The 21814-nt window shown below is 38.1% G+C and overlaps 1 protein-coding gene and 1 pseudogene across 1 annotated transcript in view; one reads left to right on the forward strand and one right to left on the reverse strand.

The window, feature by feature from the left end:
- LOC138148535 (cytochrome P450 2C23-like) overlaps window positions 1-21814 on the reverse strand; it is a 54982-nt pseudogene that overhangs the window by 2050 nt on the left and 31118 nt on the right.
- Window positions 8763-21814, forward strand: part of LOC138148602 (cytochrome P450 2C23-like) — a 13252-nt gene continuing 200 nt past the window's right edge. The window contains exons 1-8 of the mRNA XM_069071379.1: window positions 8763-8954; window positions 10254-10416; window positions 10727-10876; window positions 11231-11391; window positions 16139-16315; window positions 18324-18465; window positions 19840-20027; window positions 21353-21494. Coding sequence (XP_068927480.1) covers window positions 8778-8954; window positions 10254-10416; window positions 10727-10876; window positions 11231-11391; window positions 16139-16315; window positions 18324-18465; window positions 19840-20027; window positions 21353-21494 — 1300 coding nt within the window. The 5' untranslated portion in view covers window positions 8763-8777. The remainder of the gene's footprint in view (window positions 8955-10253; window positions 10417-10726; window positions 10877-11230; window positions 11392-16138; window positions 16316-18323; window positions 18466-19839; window positions 20028-21352; window positions 21495-21814) is intronic.

Below are 21814 nucleotides of genomic sequence, written 5' to 3' on the forward strand. Positions count from 1 at the left end.
AGAAGAAGAAGAAGAAGAAGAAGAAGAAGAAGAAGAAGAAGAAGAAGAAGAAGAAGAAGAAGAAGAAATAATTCAGATTTTCAGAATGGGAAATTGAGAGAAATGTTGTTGTTTTTTAAGCAATTGGGGTTAAGTAACTTGCTCAAGGTTACACGGCTAGTTATTTCTGGGTGTGGTGCTAAGTGTCTGAGCCCAGATTTGATCCCCCAGGTCATCCTGACACTGGGGCCGTGCTCTTACTCACTGTGCTACCTGGCCTCCCCGAGAAATGTTTTACAGTGAGGAATATAGAATTTCAAATTTTATAGGAAAAATGAATTTCATCCAGGAAAACTGTGACTGATCAGAAATTTCCTTTTCAAAATCTCCCTTTGGGGCAGCTAGGTGGGGCAATGAATAGAGCACCAGCCCTGGAGTCAGGAAGACTTGAGTTTAAATCTGGTCTGAAACACTTGACACTAAACTAGCTGTGTGACTTTGGGCAAGACAACCCCAACTGTCTTGCCTCCCAACTTAAAAAAAAATCTCCCTTAAATTGCATAGTATTAATGCTACTTGCCATTGCTCTGTAGGCATAAGACCAATAACACTGGCACAAAGGAAGTCTTGCTAACACAGGTACTTTCATCTGCTTTTCTAAAGGAAAGACAACTTAAAAGGGGGTCAACAATCTTCTTTAAATTACATTCGCTAGTTCAGGGGAAAGGACAGCACCCTGAATGTGGATAAAATACAAACAGAAATTAGCACAGAGATTCAACAGACAGGGCTCCAACTGTCTGAATGAAGTAATACAATCACCTACATACACCTCAAGATTGGGTGAGCACAAACATCTGAGTAGCCAGGGAGACTCTTAACAAACAGTTACTCAGAATCCCATCCAGGGAATCAAAAGGTCCAAGTGAACTCCCAAAGAAAAATACTAACCTCCCAGATTATATAGTTTTAAACTAATAGGTTCAGAACCAGAAGTCATCACAACCCTCATGACTCAGTGCTTAATCAGCTTATCACCAAAAGGAGTGAAAGCTTTCCTATAAGGGAGCCTCCCCTAAGCAAGCTTCCTTTCAGTCAAGTTCCTCCCCCAACGAAATCTGTGTGACTCAGGATGTATCATGTGGTCACATAGGTCTATTAATGGATAGAGAAGATCTTCCTATTCCATTAACATTACAAATGGTCAACAAGCCTCATCTCAAAGGCTTCCACAGACAGGGAATTTATTACTTAATGAAGAATTTTGTTCCAGTCTTGGCCATTATCCCCCTCATGGGTAAATGGAATGTGTCTCTATAATTTCAAACCATTGGCATGAGTTAAGTCTCCTGGGAATGGGGAAACAAAAGTATTTTAATCCTCTTGTGTGACAGTCCTTAAAATTAGGTGGCTACTGAGTTCCTTTCCAACTCAGAAAATCTGTGAACATCTATGAAATAGGCAAGCTCCTTGGATTTAGAGCTTAGAAGAACCATGCAGATCACATGGTCCAAACACACTCTTTTTACAGAAAAGGAAGGGGCAGCTAGGTGGCACAGTGAATAGAGCATCAGTCCTGGAGTCAGGAGGACTTGAGGTTAAATCTGAGCTCAGATACTTGACAGTTACTAGCTGTGTGACCTCAGGCAAACCACTTAACCTTAATTACCTTGCCCTTTCTCCTGCAAAAGAAGAGAAAAGTAAATTGTGGTCAGAAAGATGAAATGATTTTTTTTTCAAGGCCACACATGTGAAAATGGAAAAGGGTGGATGGTAGAATGGCCCAAATGGGAGAAAACCTAATACAATGTTACCAGGAACAGAATGAATATGTCTGTGGATTTTAAAAAAAGTGCTGAGAGAAAGTTTGGGTAGAAGTTAATTTTCTACTCAAATTAACTTGTAGTGAAACTCATGCAGAGGGAAAATGAGCAAATTATCTAGACCAGGATGTAGAACAATGAATATAGACTATACAATTAAAAACATCTATTTAAACATCTCTGATAAATAAGAAAACAATGCAGTGAGTATTTTAAGACTCTCAGAAATAAAGGAAAAATATCTAGGGGCAACTAGGTGGCAAAATGGATGGAGATTTGGATTTGGAGTCAGGAATTGAACTTGTAATTGGAGTCTATTTCCTCATCTCTAAAATGGGGATAATAATAACACCTACCTCTTGGGGTTGTTATGAAGCACAAGTGAGATAATATTTGTAAAAGCTTTGAAATTTTTGAAATGTAAATGTTATAGTTATGACTATTAAAGTGTTTTATAAAGAGAAAGAATTAAAAGAAGAAATAAGGATTAAGAGTGGGCTGAATTGAGTAAGAGCACTGTCTCCAGAGTTGGGAGACCTGGGATAGGTTCCGGGCTCAGATACTTGGTACCCACACAAAAATAACTGACCGTGTAACCTTGAGCAAGTTACTTAACCCTGATTGTTTTTTAAAAAAAGCGGACTGAATTAACAGGTCTCAAAAATGAAACAGTAAATCGTCAATTTGGAACATATGAATGATGCATCTAAAGCTGTATAGATTCTTTTAAGGTGAAACTAGCTTATTTGTTGCTAGAAAATAGAAGAATTTTGACATGAAATGTAGAGACCAATTTATTAGAACCCATTGACTCTATACAAAGAAAAATGATCTTGAAGACAGGATATGAAATAATTTAAGGATCTCTAAGAAATTTAGAATTAATTTTAAATGCTGAAAATAATGCTTCAATTATGAAAATGCACAATTGTTTTAAAAAAAAAACTTTGAACAAAATATATATTGATAGAATTCAGGGGCTTTCCAACAGAAAGAAGCATCAAGCTTAACACATCAAGAAATGTAGTGGTCAAACTCTATATCTTCAACACAAAATAAGTATTTAGGCAATAAAAACAAAACCCTTCATCTATCAAGTAAAAGAAAGTTGGATAGGTCAGGACTACTCTTTCTCTTTGAGAAATCAAAGGAGATACTGGAAAACAATAATATTAAAATCAAAGGAGATTATGTTATAGACCTAAATAACTAATCCTGCAAATATGAGCTTAACCATGCATGAAATAAGATTGACTTACAGCCTCAATGTTGAAAAATTAACAATTTTGAAAGATTAGTGAACTCATATCAATTTGAATATCAATCACGAGTGTAGGGTATGAATGATGAAGTGATGATACCTGCATTCTAAGAGAGAGTTGCTGAGCTAGTAAGAAAGCTGAGAAATATGTTTTTGGATGTGGCCAATATGGAAATTAATTTTTATTGATTATGCTTATGTGTTAATAAGAATTTTCATTGGGTGTAAAAATATAAATATTTGATAAAAGGAAATAGCCTTATAGGAAAAAAGATAGGATTCAAGCTTTTACTAAAAAGAATCTCAGGGGAAGAGCCAAGATGGCAGCATAGAAGCAGGAAGACTCCCTGCACTCCCCCAATAACTACCTGAAATACCTATAAAAATTACTCTAAACAAACTTTCGGGCTACAGAACCCACAAAGTGACAGAGAGAAACAATCTTCCTGCTGAAGACAGCCCAGCAGACCAGCAGGAAGGGTCAATCCCAGTGTGCTGGGAGCAGAGCCCAGCCCCACATGAGTCTGAGGTTTTAGCCCCAGGACAGCTCAATCAGCCATGGCTAGAGGGATGTTGGGAGAGTGGATCACAAACAGCTGTGTTGGTTTACAGAATTATTAACCCATAAATGCCAAAGAGAAAGTGAGAGGTCAGTGGACTTTGGGAACACGGGGACCAGGATTGCAGTTCAGCCTCTTCCCCTGGGAGGGAGAAGCAGCTGAGGTATGGTGGCCACTTCAGCATGAATGCTTCAGAGCTCCTGTCCTGCAGATTGTAGGGAGACCAAGTCACCAGTTTGAGGGGTAATTGCTCTTGCTTTAACCTGCTTGGATATGGATCACTATCTAGGGTGGAGGTCCTGGGGTGAGTGACCAGTGTGCCAGATCCAGTAGAGGCTTATGAGAGGACACCCAACTAATAGCTCTGACAGCTGGGAAAACCCCAGCAATTTGGGACAAAGCTCTCCTCTCTGGTAGCAGAGTTCTACTGTGGCAAAAAGCTCAAAAGTCAAGTAATTGAGTGGCAACATGAGCAAGCAAAGGAAACAAAGAAAGCAGGGTAACCCAAGTTTGGACTCCTCTTTTGGGGACAAAAAGGATCAAAGTATGGAACAGGAGGAAGACAATGAAGTCAGAACTCCTGCACCAAAAGCTTTCAAGAAAAATATGAGCTGGTTACAGGCCATAGAGGACCTTAAAAAGGATTTTGAAAACCAAATAAGAGAAGGGGAGGAAAAATTGGGAAGAGAAATGAGAATGATGCAAGAAAATCATGAAAAGAGTCAACAACCTGCCTGAAGAAAATAATACCTTTGAGATAGACTAACTCAAATGGCGAAAGAGGCTTCAAAAGCCAATGAGGAGAGGAATGCCTTAAAAGGCTGAATTTGCTAAATGGAAAAAGAATCTCAAAAGCTCACTGAAGAGAATAATTCCTTCAGAATTAGATTGGAGAAAATGGAAGCTAGTGACTTTATGAGAAATCAAGATACTCTTAAACAGATCCAAAGGAATGAACAAATAGAAGGCAATGTGAAATATCTCATTGGAAAAATCACTGACCTGGAAAATAGATCCAGGAGGAATAATTAAAAAATTATTGGACTACCTGGAAGCCATGATCAAAAAAAGAACCTAGAAATCATCCTTCAAGAAATTCTCAAGAAAAATTGCCCTGATATTTTAGAACCAGAGGGCAAAATAGAAATCAAAAGTACTCACTTCTTACCTCTTGAAAAAGATACCAAAAAGAAAATGCCTAGGAATATTATAGGCAGGTTCTGGAGTTTCCAGATCAAGGAGAAAATTACCCAATTTTGAGTGTTTTTGTGGAAGCTAGTTATTGTTAGCATGTATAATAATAGCATTTATATAATGATTTAAGGCTTGTGGTCTGTTGTTAAGTCATTTCTGTCCTGTCTGATCCTTCATGAACCAATTATGTTTTCTTGGCAAAGATACGGGGTAGTTGGTCTTTTCTTTTCCAGTGGATACAATTTCAGATTGCTGGCACAATTTGCAGCTACACCAATAGTTTGTCAATATGTGGATTTTCCCATAGTCCCACCAATGTATGATATTTACCTTTGTTTAAATACATTTTGACACATTTAGCAGGAAAAATCAAGATTTGTCCACTTAACAGAAAAAAAAACACTCAAGAAAAATAAAGTAAAAATATGCTTCAATCTGTATTAAGACACTATCAGTTCTCTGGGAATGGATAACATTTTTCATCATAAAGCCTCCAAAATTGTCATGGATCACTGTACTTCTGAGAATAGTCAATTCATTCATAGCTTATTATCATGTAATATTGCTATTACTTTACACACAGTATATTTCACTTTGCATCAGCCCATGCAAGTCTTTCCAGGTTTTTCTGAAAGCAGCCTGCTAATCACTTCTTTCTTTCTTTCTTTTTTTTTGTTTTTGGAGTGCAACTGGGGCTGTGACTTCCTTAAGCTCGCACAGGTAGTTTTTTGTGTTAAGTGTCTGAAGTCAGATTTGAACTCGGGTCCTCTTGACTCCAGGGCCAGTGCTCTATTTACTGTGCCACCTGGCTGCCCCTGCTAATAATTTCTTAAAGCATAATAGTGGACCATCATAATCATATACCACAACTTGCTCAGTCATTTCCCAGTTGATGGGTATCCTTTCAGTTTCTAATTCTTCACCCCCAGAAATGAGCTGCTATAAATATTTTTGTACATATAAGTCCTTTTACTTTTGCTTTTTATCTCTTTTATGATATAGACTTAGTAGTGATATTGTTAGGTCAAAGGATATGCATGGTTTTATAGCCCTTTGAACATTGTTCCCAATTGCTCTACAGAGTGGTTGAATCAGTTCACAACACCATCAGCAGTGCATTAATTATTCCTGGCTCCTTTCTCTTTGGAATATTATATTACAAGTCCTCTGATCCTTTAATGTAGAAGCAGCTAAATTTTGTTTTCTTCTAAGAGTGATTCCATTATACTTGAATTATTTCTTTCTGGCTACTTGCAATATTTTATCCTTCAACTGGGAGCTCTGGAATTTGGCTATAATATTCATGGCAGTTTTCATTTGGAATCTCTTTCAGAAGTTCATCAGTGGATTCTTTCAATCTCTATTTTACCTTCTGGTTCTATCCTAGCAGGACAATTTTCCTTAATAATTTCTCTACAGAAGGCTCTTTTTTTTTGATCATGGCTTTTAGGTAGCCCAATAAACTTTTTGTCATTCATAAATTTTATTTTTACTCAAATTAGTATCTTATTTGATTAAAAATGCATCCTTTATTCTTAGACAACAGCTGCATCCATTTATTATATTTAAGTTTCTTTCCCATTGAAATTCCTGTGCTAATTTTAAGTAAGTTCTTTGTCCCTAGATCATGAAAGAGCCAGGATTGGACTTGTTCCTGCCTTCTGCTCCTGTGCTTCCTTCATCATGTAGTAGCCCAATAATTTTAAAATTATCTCTCCTGGATCTATTTTCCAGGTCAATTGTTTTTCCAATAAGATATTTCATAGCATCTTCTATTTTTTCTTTCTTTTCATTGTTTTATCACTTTGTGATTTCTCATAGTCATTAGCTTCCATTTACTCTATCCTAATTTTTAAATAATTATTTTCTTCAGCGAGCTTTTGGACTTGCTTTTCCATTTGGTCACTTCTGCTTTGTAAGGTATTCTCCTCATTGGCATTTGGTATGTCTTTTACCATTTGTCTTAGTCTGTTTTTAAAGTGTAATTTTCAGTATTTTTTGTTTCTCCTTTTCCAGGCTGTTGACTTGTTTTTCATGATTTTCTTGCATTATTTTTATTTCTCATCCCAATTTTTCCTCTACCTCTCTTACTTGATCTTCAAAATCCTTTTTGAGCTCTTCTTTGGCCTTAGACAAATGTATATTTTTCTTGGAAGCTTTGGATGTTGGAACTTTGATGTTGTCTTCTTCTGAGTGTGTGATTTGATCTTCCTTGACACCATAGTATCTTTCTATAGTTGGACTTTTTCCCATTGTTTGCTAATTTCCCCAGCCTACTGTTGATTTTTAACTCTGTTTTAAAGTTCTGCTTTCAGGGTAGAGGGCACATTGCCCCAAGCTTAAAGTTCATACGCAGGTGTTTTCAGAGATACTTCTGAGGACCTGAAAGCTTTCAGTTCATCCAAGGTGGTATGATTTAAGGAAGGTGTTTTCCAGTCTCCTGGCCTGTGCTATTGTCTGTGACCAACCACAAGTACTCTTTTCTTTTTTGAAAAATATTTATTTATTTATTTTTAGTTGGCAACATTCAGTTACAGAAGCTTTTGAATTTTAAATTTTCTCCCCATACCACCCTTCTCCCTCCACAAGACAGTGTATAATTTGATAAGGCTATACAATACATTTATACTAAACATATTTTCACTTTAGTTATGTTGTAAAGAATTATAATCAATAAAATTAACCACAAGAAAGAAGAAACAAAACAAAGCAAAACAAAATAAAAAGAGTGAGAGAAATAGTATGCTTCAATCTGCAGTCATACTGTAATTCTTTCTCTGGCAGTGGATAGCATTTGATCTTCCTTGTCACCATAGCCTCTTTCCATAGTTGGAGTTTTTCCATCGTGAGCCTTTTGGAGTTGTCTTAGAACCTTGCATTGCACAATCACTCTTTTCTGCCCTGGAACTGTGAGATGAGCTCCCCTTCCACTGTGTTCACAAGCTCTTCTATGCCATTACTTCTCACTCTGGGACTGCCACTCAGGACTGTGACCTGGGTCTGAATATGGGCAAAGCAATAGAATCCTGCCTCAGTTCTGGCAAAAAGACCCCTTCTGATCGTTTGTTTGAATACCTTACTGCCTGTGTTCTGAGAGCTCTGGAGTCAGCCTCTGCCACTGCTGCCACTGATTCAGTCACTCCCAAGGCCTGTTCCTGGTTTTCTGGGGCTGAGACTGGGCTGCTGTGGCCTGCACTAGACTTCATTCCTCTCTCATCCTGGTGTAGCAGACCTTTCTTGCTGATCTTCCTCATTGTTATGGGCTGGAAGTTTGTTTCACTTCATCTTTTCGTGGGTTTTGCTGCTCTAGAATTTGTTTAAAGAAATTTTTAAAGGTATTTGAAGGGGTTTAAGGGAGAGGTCAGCTGAGTCCCTGACTTTAGCATCTTGGCTTGATCTTGGCAAAGCATACTAATGCCTGTTTTTCTGCTATCTTCTCTCTCAAGGAGAATTTTCTTGAAAGCAAAGAAAGAATAAGCATGGTGAAGATGTCAATTAAGCCCAATGTATCTCAGGAGATAAGAAAATAACATTTGACCTCTTTACTATGAGGTTAAGTCTGTAGGATCTGACATCCACCATCACATCCTCTCAGGCTAGATTTGGATATTTGCTATTACCTCAGCTCAACACACACGCATAGACCAACAGAAATGTGATTGTTGACAGCCTGTGACCACCAACAAGATGAGCTGGGCAAAATTCTTCCTGGATCCCACTCTCTCTCTATGACTTGGTGCCAAGTTAGGGTCAGGGACATATTCTAAAACAACAAATATGTAGACATTTCCTTACTACTTTGTTGCTAACAAAGTTAATGGAAAACAAATCCTGTTTGCCTACAAGTTCTATCTATTTATTTATCGGGCATTCCCACCCCTTTTTTTTTCTAGCAGTGATGATAAAAATCTGTCATCTGAATTAGTACCTTTGAGAGCTGGAGGACCATCTCTTAGGGCAATGGATCCTTGGGGACTCACAACTCCTGCCCTTTTGGCTTGTGTTGTTTTCCTGATCTTGTCTCTATGGAGCCAAAGATTCAAAAGTGGAAAGCTCCCACCAGGTCCCACTCCTCTTCCCTTTATTGGCAACATCCTACAACTGAATTTCAAGAACATCACTGTATCATTCTCGCAGGTAAAGGGACTGGATTTGGGGTTTGGATCCTAGTGCTTGGGTTGTGGGGGGAGACACAAAGGCTTCAAATTAATAATTTAATCAGGCCTCATAATGACTTAGAGTCCTAGGTCATGGAAGATGGGATTCAAGGGCTGTATGAGTGATATCTCCATTAGCAATGATGTCAGGCATGCATTGATTGTTTTGTCAAAACTTTGGTAGCAGAAGAAGAAATTCAGCAACAGGACCAAGTGTTTACCTTTTGCAATGTATCATATTAGGCAAAGTGAATACAAAGACAAAAAAAACCCCATTTAATTAAGGAGAACTTCTCCATGACTTATGTGCCAGACACAAAAGAGAAACATGGTGAAATCAACAATCTGTCCTTGAAAGAAATTTTTCCTGTCATCAAGGAGCTTACATTCTACTAGATGGATACTACAGATTCATATATAAGCAAGTATAAGGGACCTGAAAAAGGTTTCAAGTAGGAGAGTTGGACCTTGAAAGAAGTAACAGATTCTGATTGGAAGAGAGTGGGTGATGAATTCCTGCCTTGAGAGACAGTCTGGGCAAAGGCTGGGAGTTTGGAAATGTTATAGCCAGTACGGTAGTTTATTGTTAAGCTCTTATAGCTCTTAGCTAACATAGCTAAGAGGAAAGGAGGGACAGAGACACACACACACACACACACACACACACACACAGAAACGGAGACAAGAGACACAGAGTGATGTGAGAAACCCAGTGAGAAGAGAGTAGACACAAGAAGGTAATTAACAGAGTCAAATGCTGTAAAGAGATATAGAAGAATGCAGATTGAGATAAGACCTTCATGTTTGCCAGGTCAGAGCCAATTAGTAATTTTGGAGTGATCAGTTGGAGTTGACACGTGATGACTGAAGAATTACTGCAAAAATTTAAGTGAGAGGAGAGGTAACTATAGTAGATAGCTTTTGTTAAGATATAGCAATCCTCTCTGCATCTCTGTCTGGACCATCTACCCAACATTGACCCTAGGCCCTTTTTACAATGTCTTTACACTAGAAAAGTACCAATGGAACAAAAAGGGAAACTCTACTTGAGAAAAACACTATGCCACATAATGACAGGAGCAAATTAAAAGGAATTGAGAATACTGCTTTGTTGTACCACAGCTGATGTTTTTGTATTCTCAGGATTCATTAACAAGATACGGTCTTATGCATACATAGGCACACACGTGACATGTTATGAAGCAGTTGTAGGTATAAATTCCAACTTTCTAAGATTTCACACTGAGCTTCATCTTATTTCTTGGCAATCTTTTCACAGCTGGCTGAAAAATTTGGCCCCATTTATACTGTTTATATTGGAACCCAGCGTGTTGTGGTGCTATATGGGCATAAGATTATGAAGGAAGCTCTAATTGATCAAGGAGATGTTTTTATGGAGAGAGGAGATGTACCAATATTTGAAGATTTAGCTAGAGGACAAGGTAAGTTTATCTTACTCAAAAGAGTCACAGACAAGCTAAATGTATGGCAGAGTATATCCCCTAGAGTACACCTCTCTGCAGTATCATTACTGGTTTCATTTTTATTGTTCTATTCCTAGCACCTAGCACAAGACCATCATGTGGTAGGTACCTGATCCCTACCATGCTGCCATAGCATTTTGGGTTGAATTAAATAAAATTAAATTTGATCAATGAAGTCAGAAACTCCACAGTCACCATATCTACTGGTGATTCCCCTACCACCTCCAATGCTAGAATGACCAATGTCTTCTTCTCCTTCTCTGCCTAGGAATTGTGTTCAGTCATGGAGAGAGGTGGAAACAAATCCGTAGATTTTCCCTGATGACCTTAAGGAACTTTGGGATGGGGAAGAGAAGCATTGAAGAGAGAGTTCAAGATGAAGCCCAATGCCTGATGGAGGAGCTCAGGAAAACAAAGGGTTGGTTTTCAGTTCTTTCCTCCTGGGCATGTGGAGTCCAACTGCTCACCCATTCTAAGTCCTACATGCTATTTGCTTTGGGAATCATTTTAAAAGTCTTTGCCTTCATCCATTGACCAGGTAGTAACTCTGCTTGGCCAGAAAACTCCCTTCTTTTTTCTTGCACTCAGGCTTTATTAGCTTATCTAGCCTTCCTATAAGTAAAATAGATTAAGAGGACAATATTCATTAGTCTTAAAGGAGCTATGCATCGTATCCATGTATGAGTAGAAGTGATACCCAGACCCCACCTGATTGGAAACATTTCTCTTAAAGGTGCTTCCGCCTTCCTTTGGTAACTTTTCTCCACATTAGGTCAGCCCACCGATCCCACCTTCATCCTTGGCTGTGCTCCATGCAATGTGATCTGCTCTATCCTCTTTCGTGATCGATTCAAGTACAATGATGAGAAATTTCTGTATCTGATGAACTTGCTAAATGAAAACTTTGAACTCTTTAACAAACCATGGACACAGGTAAGACCAGAACTATCTTTTTCTGTGGCTGTTTGCTGAGTTTCAGAAACAGAATCAGTATACCATAGCTTCTCATCTCTCAGCTAGATTCCCTATGCCCATGAGAACACACACCCATTCATACACCATGCACTAAAGAACAATAATATTGTGCAATATCATTGGTTCTCAAATAAGATACTAGGCAGATTTATGTTTCTTGTAGGCATATGAAATAGTTCTAGGTCATATAAATATTTAAGCTATGGAGAGAAACATCTGATTGGGGCCTGGGATATCCCAAGTAGGATATTGTTCATAGATATGGCCAGACAAAATAGGTATCCACAAAGAGTATGCCCAGGCTATGCAGGAGAAAATAGGGAGGACAAGCCACATAGACCAATATCCTAATCTGACTCTGGCCGTGCTCTGGTCTAGCCTCTCCAATGGACAAACATGTGTCCTTAAAGTCAGAGCTAAGGATCCTCATCCAGCCAAAAAACAAGCTTTCTTCATGTGAATAGGGATTATATCTTTTAGAAATTTTGTATTGCTCTGAGCACCTAATATTTTGCTCTACATTGATTAATTTATAGTTTTTCATTGAAATTGACCTCAATGGATTAGCAATTGGTTAGCACAAATTCATTCAGCTGAACTCATGGTGAGAAAGCTCATTAGACAAAATGACATCTGATTCCTTTCCCTTCAACCACATAAGAAGTCATAAAGACATGCCCTAGCTTCTCTTGAAAGCCTTTCTACAGTGATAAGAGCTTCCAGATCCTTTGACAGCCCAGGATCTCCTCCATGTCAGGACTAGGCATAATAGAAGAACTTTAGTGGAGGAAACTTATCAATTACTACTTAACTCCAACCTGACTTCTTAGGTAGAAACTTTAGCAAAGCCACTAGATGTAAAATAAACTCATCTATTTCATCAACATTGTTATCAGTAAAAGTGAACATGAAGAGATAAAAAATAAATTCCATTTAAAAGTATAGAAATATATCAGAGATATTGTTGCAAATATTTTCCACCTTGGGAGTCTACTTACCAACATGCACATAGGAACTTTTAAAATACAACTACAAAATTCTCTTATGTGGAAATAAATACTCACCTAAACAATTAAAGGAATCTTAATTGCTCACAGGAAGGCTGAACCAACATAATAAAAGGGAAATATTCACTCAATTCATTTACTTATGTAATTCCATACTAATCAAAGAATTACTTGATAGTACTTAAGAATGATAAAATTCATCTGGAGTAGAAAACGTGAAGAACCTTAAGGAAAATCATGAAAGAAAATGGAGGAACAAGTGAGCCTAGCAGTACCGAATATCAAAATGATTTGTTACTAATTTAGAAGTAGAGATCAGTGAAATTGATGAGGTATACTACAAATAGAAAGAAGTTAACTTTGCATCCTAATGTTTGATAATCTAAAAATACACTAGTCACTGGGGTAGATACTCAGTATTTGATTTTTAAAAATGCTGTAGAAACTAGGAATTACTCTGCTAAAATTATTTAAGACCAACAGCTCATCCTTTATATACAAAGATTAGCTTCAAATTATACATGACATATATAAAAGGTCACATCATGTACAACTTAGAGATCCAAGGAAGGAAATATTTTCCAGATGTATGAATATGCAATCAATTTAGAGAACCACAGAAGATAGAGCCATTTTGTTATGTAAAACTCAAAGTTTCTGGTACAAACAAAATTAACACAGCTACACTTAGAAGGGAAACAGTTACTTGGTGGAAAACATTTGCAACAATTTCTCTGATAGGGGTGGCTGGGTGGTGCAGTAAATAGAGCACTGGCCCTAGAGTCAGGAGGACCTGAGTTCAGATCCAGCCTCAGACACTTAACAACAACCAAAAAATAACTTAGCTGTGTGACCTTGGGCAAGTCACTTAACCCCAATTGCCCTTCCCCCGCAAAAAACAATTTCTCTGATAAAAATATTATTAATAAGATTCATAAGGAATTGATTCAAATTTATTGGAACCATTTTCCAACTGATAAATGTACAAAAGATATGAACAAGCATTTCTCAAAGAAAGACATATAGAAAATTGTTACAAATCACTAATAATTTGAGGAAGCAAGCATTAAAGCAAATATTACTCTCGGTTGGCAAAGATGATAAAATAATAAAATGGCAAATATTGGTGGAGGTACAGAAAAGCTGGCACATTTCATATGATGTCAGTGAAGTCACTTGGGAAAGTCATTTGGAAGTGTGACTCAAAAGCCATCAAACTGTATACACTTGCAACTCTCAGTTTTTTTGTTTTTTTTGCTTTTTGGAGGGCAATTGGGGTAAATGACTTGCCCAAGTCACAATCCACACTGAGGGATCGACAAGGTCACATGGCTAGGTTTTTTTTGTGTTAAGTGTCTGAGGCCACATTTGAACTCAGGTCCTCCTGACTCCAGGGCCAGTGCTCTATTCACTGTGCCACCTAGCTGCCTCATGTTTCTCTCAGTTTTAACTCCCATAGATATCAGAGAAAATTAAACATCATTTATATTTACAAAAATTTTCATAGTAACTTTTTGTTGAGGTAGTGAACTGGAAACTGAGGGGGGTACACATCAATTTTGGAATGATTGAAAAATTGTTATATTTATGTAATGGAATAGTCTATTACTGAAAGACACAATGAAAGGCATGAGCTCAGAGAAGCCTAGGAATTAATGTTAAATGATGCTGAGTGAAACGAGCAAAACCAGGAGACAATTTTATCCAATAAATCATTGCATTGTAAACATAAAAGTATTGTAAAGATAAAAAATTTAAAAGACTTAATTACTCTTATTAATGCAAGGACCAATGCTGATTACAGAGGATCCAGGATGAAATATGCTACCCTTTTTCTGACAGAGAAGTGACACATTGAATAAGCAGAATGCTATATATATTTATGGACATAGACAATTTTGTTTTTGTAGGACTATTCATATTTATTACTACAGTGCTTTTAAATATAAATTCAGGTGGCATGTAGAGACAAACAAAACAAAATGCAAAGAAACTGATTTTACACTTACTGCTCTAAAGAGAATCTTTCTCTTCCTCTCATTTCAAGTGCTGAGTTTCTCTTATGGTCAGAGTTTTACTTTGCCTGAAGTCTCTAATTAATTGTTCACCCCCCCCCCCCATACCTAATCTCCACCCACATTAGAACTTGGCAACATTGTGCTCTGCCAACATCCTGTCTCTGGAGGAGAAAGAAACATTGTCTCCTACCCAGGTTTCTTTTCATGCTCCCTGCCCATTTGAGGCAGAAAAATGAGATTGTTTCTCCCTGTACTTCCATGAGACCAATGGCTTCTGACTTCCCTAGTTATGTTGTGTATAATCCTGAAACTTGCTCTGTGCAATTAAGATAAGATGTTTTGTCTACTTATGCCTACTAGAAGCTTCTCATCTTTCATAGCAAACACCAAGTCTTTCCTGAATGAATGCCTCTAAAAAAAACATTCTCCTAGTTTACAATCCTTTAGAAGTTGTCACAGAAATAGGCCCCAAATGACTTTCTGAAAAATGTGAAGTCCTGACTTCTTCTCGATGTAGATAGCACATTTTGATGGGGTTGTGGGAAAGCCAGCACATTGACATACTTTTGATGTAGCTGTCAATTGGTCCAGGCAATCTGGGACACAATTTCGATCTATCCCTCCCAAATTAGGAAATTATGTATATCCTTCCTAACAGTAATACCATTGCTTGGCCTGTACCGAAAAATAATTTTTTATAAGAGTCAAATATGAAAGGTTGAAAACTATATGCAAAATACTGTAAGCATGATTTTATGGCTGTAAAGAACTGGAAACTAAGGGGCCACTCATCAACTGAGGGATAGCTGGACAAATTACAACATGAATATAATGGAATTTTTCTATTTTGAAAAATGATGAAAGTGAAAGTTCCAGATCTAGAAAGACTTTATGAATAGATGCCAAGTAAAGTGGGCAGCTAAGTGGCACAATAGGTATAGAGTGCTAGGCCTGAAATCAGGAAGACATCTTCCTGAGTTCAAATTTGGCCTCAGACACTTGTACTAGCTGTGTGACCCTGGGTAAGTCACTTAATCCTGTTTGTCTCTGTAAAATGAGCCGGGTAAGGAAAACATAAACCACTCCAGTATCTTTGCCAAGAAAATTCCGAATGGGGTTACAAACAGTCAGATATGACTGAAATAACTGAACATCAAGAAAACCAAAGTGAGTAGAATCAATCTGGAAAATAACAAGAACAATGGAAAGACAAACACCATGCTAGGCTGAAGAACTCTAAGAATGCAAGGACATAGGATGATTTTAGAGGGAGCACAGTGAACCATGTCATCCACCTCCTGACAGAGAGGGGAATGGACTCAAGATGGAGGATGTGACACACGTTTCTGGCGATCTCCATGGTGGGGATTTGTTTTGTTTGATTATGTAAAGTTGTTTCAATGCTTTTGTTTTTATTTTTTTCCCAATGTGCAGTGAAGATGAAAGAGAAAATACATGGTATCTTATCAATGAAAAATTTAATTAAATTTAAAAAGAAATGAAATGTCTTTGATGAAAGAGAAAATATTTTATCACATCAATGAAAAATTTAGTTAAATTTAAAAAGAAATGCAATGTCTTTAATTAAAACATAATAGCCAGTAATTAGAGATTTTAAATTGTTTCTTCATGACAATAAACTTACATCTGTCTGTTTGGGTTTGGTGTGTGTTTCTGTAGTTCTACAACTTTTTGCCAGCATTCAGAGTCTACCTCCCTGGAAAACATAAAAGAACTTTACAAATTTTAGAGGAAATTAAAAGTTTCATTTTGGAAAGAGTGAAAGAGCATCAAAAGCTATTGGACTCCAACAACCCCCAAGACTACATTGACTGCTACTTGTGTAAAATGCAGCAGGTAGGATGCATGGGGGAAGCACTTGGCTCATTGAACTAAGCTGATACTGCAAGGATTATTACAGGTCACTCTTCAAAGCACAGGAAGGAATATCAGAGAGTCTCAAAGTATCCACATTCCCCAAGGATGCCCTTGGCTTTCTAGTAACTGGGATTTGGTTTGGTTTGGTTTGGTTTGGTTTGGTTTGGTCTGACTCTGAACTCTATATGGAAAATGAAATTGGAAGAATTCTGCTTTTCTGGGTAATGAGCTGGTGATGTGGACTTTCCTGTTTGGAGGAGGATATTGTATTGAAGAAGGATAATAGGAATAAATTAATAATCATTTACCAAGCACCTATTATGTTTCAGGCACTCTGCTAAGCGCAAAAGATACACAAGAGGCAAAAGACAGCCCCTCCCTTCAAGGACCGTACAATTTAATGGGAGAGATAATATACACACAAATGCATACCAAGTAATCTCTAAACAGGAGAAATGGGGTGCAGAATAGTTCTTGGAGTCAAAAACACTTGAGTTCAAAGCCAAATTCTGACACTTCCTAACTGTGTAACCTCTTGACCAGTCATATCACCACGGTCTGGGTTTCTTTTTAGGAAATTCCTGAAATCCACCCTTTTTTCTATAAATCTATCTTTTTTATCTAATACTTATTTCTTCCCTCCCAATGATAAAAAAGACCTTGTCAAAATAAGCATAATCAATAAAAATAAATTTCTATATTGGCCATGCCCAAAAATATGTGTCCCATTTTGCATACTAATCCATCACCTCTCTTTCCCTTTCTCTCTCTCTCAGAAGGCTGATAACATTCTTCTTTATTTGACCTCTGTGCCCATGATTGATAATTGAATTAATATGAGTTCATAAATCTTTCAAAATTCTTCATTTTTACTATATTGATGACCAGAAGTTCATTTTATCTTGTTCAGGATTAAGCTTATATTTGCATGATTATTTATTTAGGACCACAACCCAATTTGCTTTGATTTTGATATTATTGTTTCATTTCTCTAGGCCTCAATTTCTTTTTCTATAAAATGTAAGTGTTGGGCTGAGTGATCTATCTCTAAGATTATTCCAATCTCTAAATCCTATGAAGATGCATTTTTCGTAGAATTTCACAGAATTTGTGAGTTGGAAGGGACCTCAGCAGGCACCTAATTTAAGGGCTGTTACACAAAATGATTACAATTCTTTTGCATCCTCACTCCCAAAAGACAGAACTCATAATAGTTGTTTGAAATTACAGAGATAAATTTCATTTCCACATGAGGGGATAATGTCTAAGATTGGAATGAACTTCTTCATTAAGTAAGTCTTCAGACTGAGGCTGGATGACCACTTAAAGGAGATTTTGGAAAGGAAATTTCTGATCAGTCACAGGTCGGCTACTTGAATTTCACTTTCCCTACAGAATTTGAAATTCTGTATTATCCAGCCCCCCTGATTTTTCTCTCAATTTTCCAATTCTGCAGAACTGAAATTTCTTCTCCTTTCTGTTTTTTTTAAAACCAACTAAAATGCTGTTCTGCTTTGTGATGAAAGTATCGATATGAGAGGTCTCTTAGTAGGTTATTAAGATTTTAAGTGAATTACTTGATCAGGTCCCCACCATATCATATGTATTATAGATAATAAATAGAGAGCTGGAAGGGATCCAACTTTCTCATGGTACACATGAAGAAACTGAGGCCCAGAGAAATTAAATGACTTTTCTATGGAACATACCCCTTAGCTGAGGCTAAAGTTTAATCCAGATCTTTCAGTTTCAAAGCCTAATTCTCTGTCCATTATATCATATTTCTGCATGGGAAGGTTGCCTGGGAAGGACAAGCTAATGGTTGGGCAGTGGAAGCCTAAGAAAATTGGAAAGATTCTATTTCTTTAGGGTAGGGAAATGAAGGTGGAGGAGGGCTCCTAGGACAAACTTTATGTACTTCACATGGCTACTAATGGCTTTCTCTGCTGTCTCTCATTCCTTCATCTATATTGTGCCTCTCCTTTAGGAAAAAGATAATCCCCAGTCGGAATTTGACTTGGAGAACCTAATAATGACAGCATCAGATTTATTTACTGCAGGAACAGAGACAACCAGCAGCACGCTAAGATATGGCCTGCTGCTCATTCTGAAACATCCTGAGGTCCAAGGTAAGGTACAAGAATATGCCATGCTTATAGACCGGGCTTGCTTTCCCAGCTCTGCACCTTGCTTTGAAGCTGGTCCCACTTTCCTACCTTTTGGATTTGCATGACTCTCACACAGATCAATAGCAGGTCAGACAGTAGTATATTTAAGAAAACAGAACACTCAGACAAGGCCTGATAGTTACTTAAGCATGTGAAGGTCTATCATGGGGAATTAAATTCATTCTAACAAACATGTATAAAGCTACCACTGTGCACCCTCAGCTCTATGCTTAGGATACCAAGACTCAAATGAAACACCTCCTTACCTCAAATGGCTTACATTCTGCCAGGGCTGGTTCTGTTGGATCCAAACCATGGATAGGAACCATGGATAGAAGCTGAAATTGACAAATGGAGGTTTCATGTGAGGAAAGACTTGCCAACTGTTACAGTTCTCCCAAAACCAATTCACTTGCCTGAGAGGTAGTGAGTTCTCTCACTAACTGGAGGTTCTCAAACAAAGGCTGGGTAACCTTCTGTTCAGTCCATTAGAAACGGTCTTCCTGTTCAAATATGAGTAGTCATTGGTGAAAAGAAGTCATTTTTGTTTTTGCTTTTTGGAGGGCAATTGGGGTTAAGTGACTCGCCCAAGGTCACATGGCTAATTTTTGTGTTAAGTGTCTGAGGTGGGATTTGAACTCAGGTCCTGCTTACTCCAGGGCTGGTGCTCTATTCACTGCACTACCTAGCCGCCCCTAAAACAGGTCATTTCTAAAGCTAAGATCCTATGCCTCAGCAACTTAGGATACCAAGACAGGAGCAGAGACACATAGCTGGTGAATGGTTTAAATCAAGATGATAATGTCATCAACAGCCCTATCAAATTCAAATGAAGACATCTATTTTCTTTGGAAATAATGTAAATTATTTTTACACCAATGTAAAGCATTTAAGTTTTCCAAATCTTTTGCCATATTATTTCATCTGATGCCCCCTAAGGGCGGTGCATATATTATTTCCACTTCAAAAATCGCAGGATAATAGATTTAAAGGTTTAGGGAAACTTAGAAGACAGATAACTTATGATCCCTATTTTTTCAGATGAGGAAAATGAGGTTTAGATAGATTTAATGACTTGCCTGAATTTACACAGATAGTATCTAAAGAGAAATGTAAAACCATCTCTTCTTGACTTCTATCCACTAAACCATGGAACATTATCCTATTGCTATTTCAAAAAGCCTTTGTACACTTAATGGAGCAGAAGTAGGACACTGAGCCCATCTGAGAATTATCTTAGGTCATATCATCATACACATGCCCCACACAGGCTCCATTGGGCATTCCCAGGAGAGTGGGATTCTCAGCGGTTATTTATATTTTTTGTGTCTTCAGCAAAAATTCATGAGGAAATTGATCGTGTGATTGGACATAATCGAGTTCCTTCCATAAAGGATAAGCAAGATATGCCCTACATGGATGCTGTGGTGCATGAAGTGCAAAGATTCGTTAACCTCATACCTCTCAACCTCCCCCATGCAGTGACCCGAGACACTCATTTCCAACAATACATCCTTCCCAAGGTCAGTAGTCATGGCGGAATGGTATCTTAAATGTATTTGCTCCAGTGATCTCATTATAGACATGAAAAAATGGAGTCCCATTGTCAGGATCTCCCTTAAAGTTCTCCTTTGGGTAGTCTTTTGTAATTACCTATGCAGAGCTGAATGAAGAATGAGAAAAAAGTATGCACTTATCTCCATTCTCCCTGCTTCTCATTCCCCACAGTTATACTCTGCAAAGAAACTGAGATTGCTCAAGAGAAACTTTTGTTCCTGTCCTTTTCTCTTAATAGGCAGTGAAGGGGATTGTGTAAATGCTATTATCTGTTCCATTGTGCAGATGGAGACCTTGAATCTCAGGTCAAATGACTTGTCCAAGATCATTTGTGTTGGAGCTGAGACTAGAACCTATGTCTTTAGAGTCTAAAAATACTGCTTTCTGGGGTTACTAAATAAAATGAAATGAATCAAATTCAATTTGATTGAAGTTGCTTAGCAATGGCTCAGCAGAAATGTTATTCCTCAAAGACAGAAGGGAACATTCCATTTTATTTCACATGTAATATACCCCATTGAGAGGAGTGCGTTGTTCAGTTCAAGTCATCAAGCCTTCAGTAAGAACCTACCATATGAGAATTGCTGGAGCAAGTGCTGTTGACACAAGGCAGGAATAGAATCCTGTTTTTTGACTTCTCCTGGAGGGAGTATAATTTGGAACCAGAAAAGTCAGCCCAAAATATTATTTCTCTCCTTTAGACTCAAGCTGTGATTTGATTAGCAGAGGGACTTCATGATGAAGAAACTGAAGCCTGGTGTGCTGCTAGAGGCTTTAAACATTGCCTAGGGCACTGATCATTCACATGTCCTGTCCAGAGTCCCACAGGCAACAGGTGTGGATGTGAAATATAGACCAAAGAAGTGATGGGAGAGAGAGCACAAAGAGCTCAGCACCTTAGCAAAGGCTTCCTGTAGGAAGGAGTACCCAAGCCAATCCTTGAAGAAATCTAGGGATTCTTAAAGGCTGAAGTGAGCAAAGAGTGCCTTCCAGGCATGGGGCTTGGCCATTATTTATGAAGACATGAAGACCAGGGAGGGCTCTCATTGGATAAATTTAGCTGGAACTCCAAGGAAGGCATGATGGTGACAGTAATGGGGATGTCAAACTAGAAAGCTCGACTGGGGCCTATACAGATTCTCAATGATTTGACCTCCCAGTTGATACCACGCACAAAGAAGTGTGCATTTTGTGCTAGAGACAGTAGTGTGTCACTTAACATTCTTGGGACTGGCATACAAAGGATATTCGTGATGATAACTGACTCTTCCCTGGAATTTCTTCCCTCTAGGGCACAACAATCTTCCCTCTGCTCTCCCCAGTCTTAAGCGACAGCAAAGAGTTTTCCAACCCTGACCAGTTTGACCCACGGCACTTCCTGGATAAGAATGGGAAATTCAGGAAAAGTGATCACTTCGTGCCTTTTTCCATTGGTAAAAATAAACCCTTCCCATCTCTACCCTGTCATGCTAGAAGAAGAGTCCTGCTCCCCTCCCACCCTCCTCTGGCTAAGTCTCCTCATGGTAGTTCTTTGAAGGACACACCACCCGACTGTGGTTTGTGACACACTAGCTTTTCTAGTATTCCCATGACCTGGCTTATCAGGCCCCTCAACTGGTGAGCTAAACCTCTTGACTCAATCACCTATCCTCCTATTTTAGTCGAACTCTGACACCATTGTAAGATCCACTTAACAAGGGCTCACCATGGGAAGAAAAGTATGAAGAGGGAATACCTTCCTACCTCTAGTGAC

Source organism: Petaurus breviceps, unplaced genomic scaffold (genome assembly GCF_028583685.1).
Source record: "Petaurus breviceps papuanus isolate PSGF00001 unplaced genomic scaffold, PetGlider_PUasm1.0 90825, whole genome shotgun sequence".
Taxonomy (NCBI): Eukaryota; Metazoa; Chordata; class Mammalia; order Diprotodontia; family Petauridae; genus Petaurus; species Petaurus breviceps.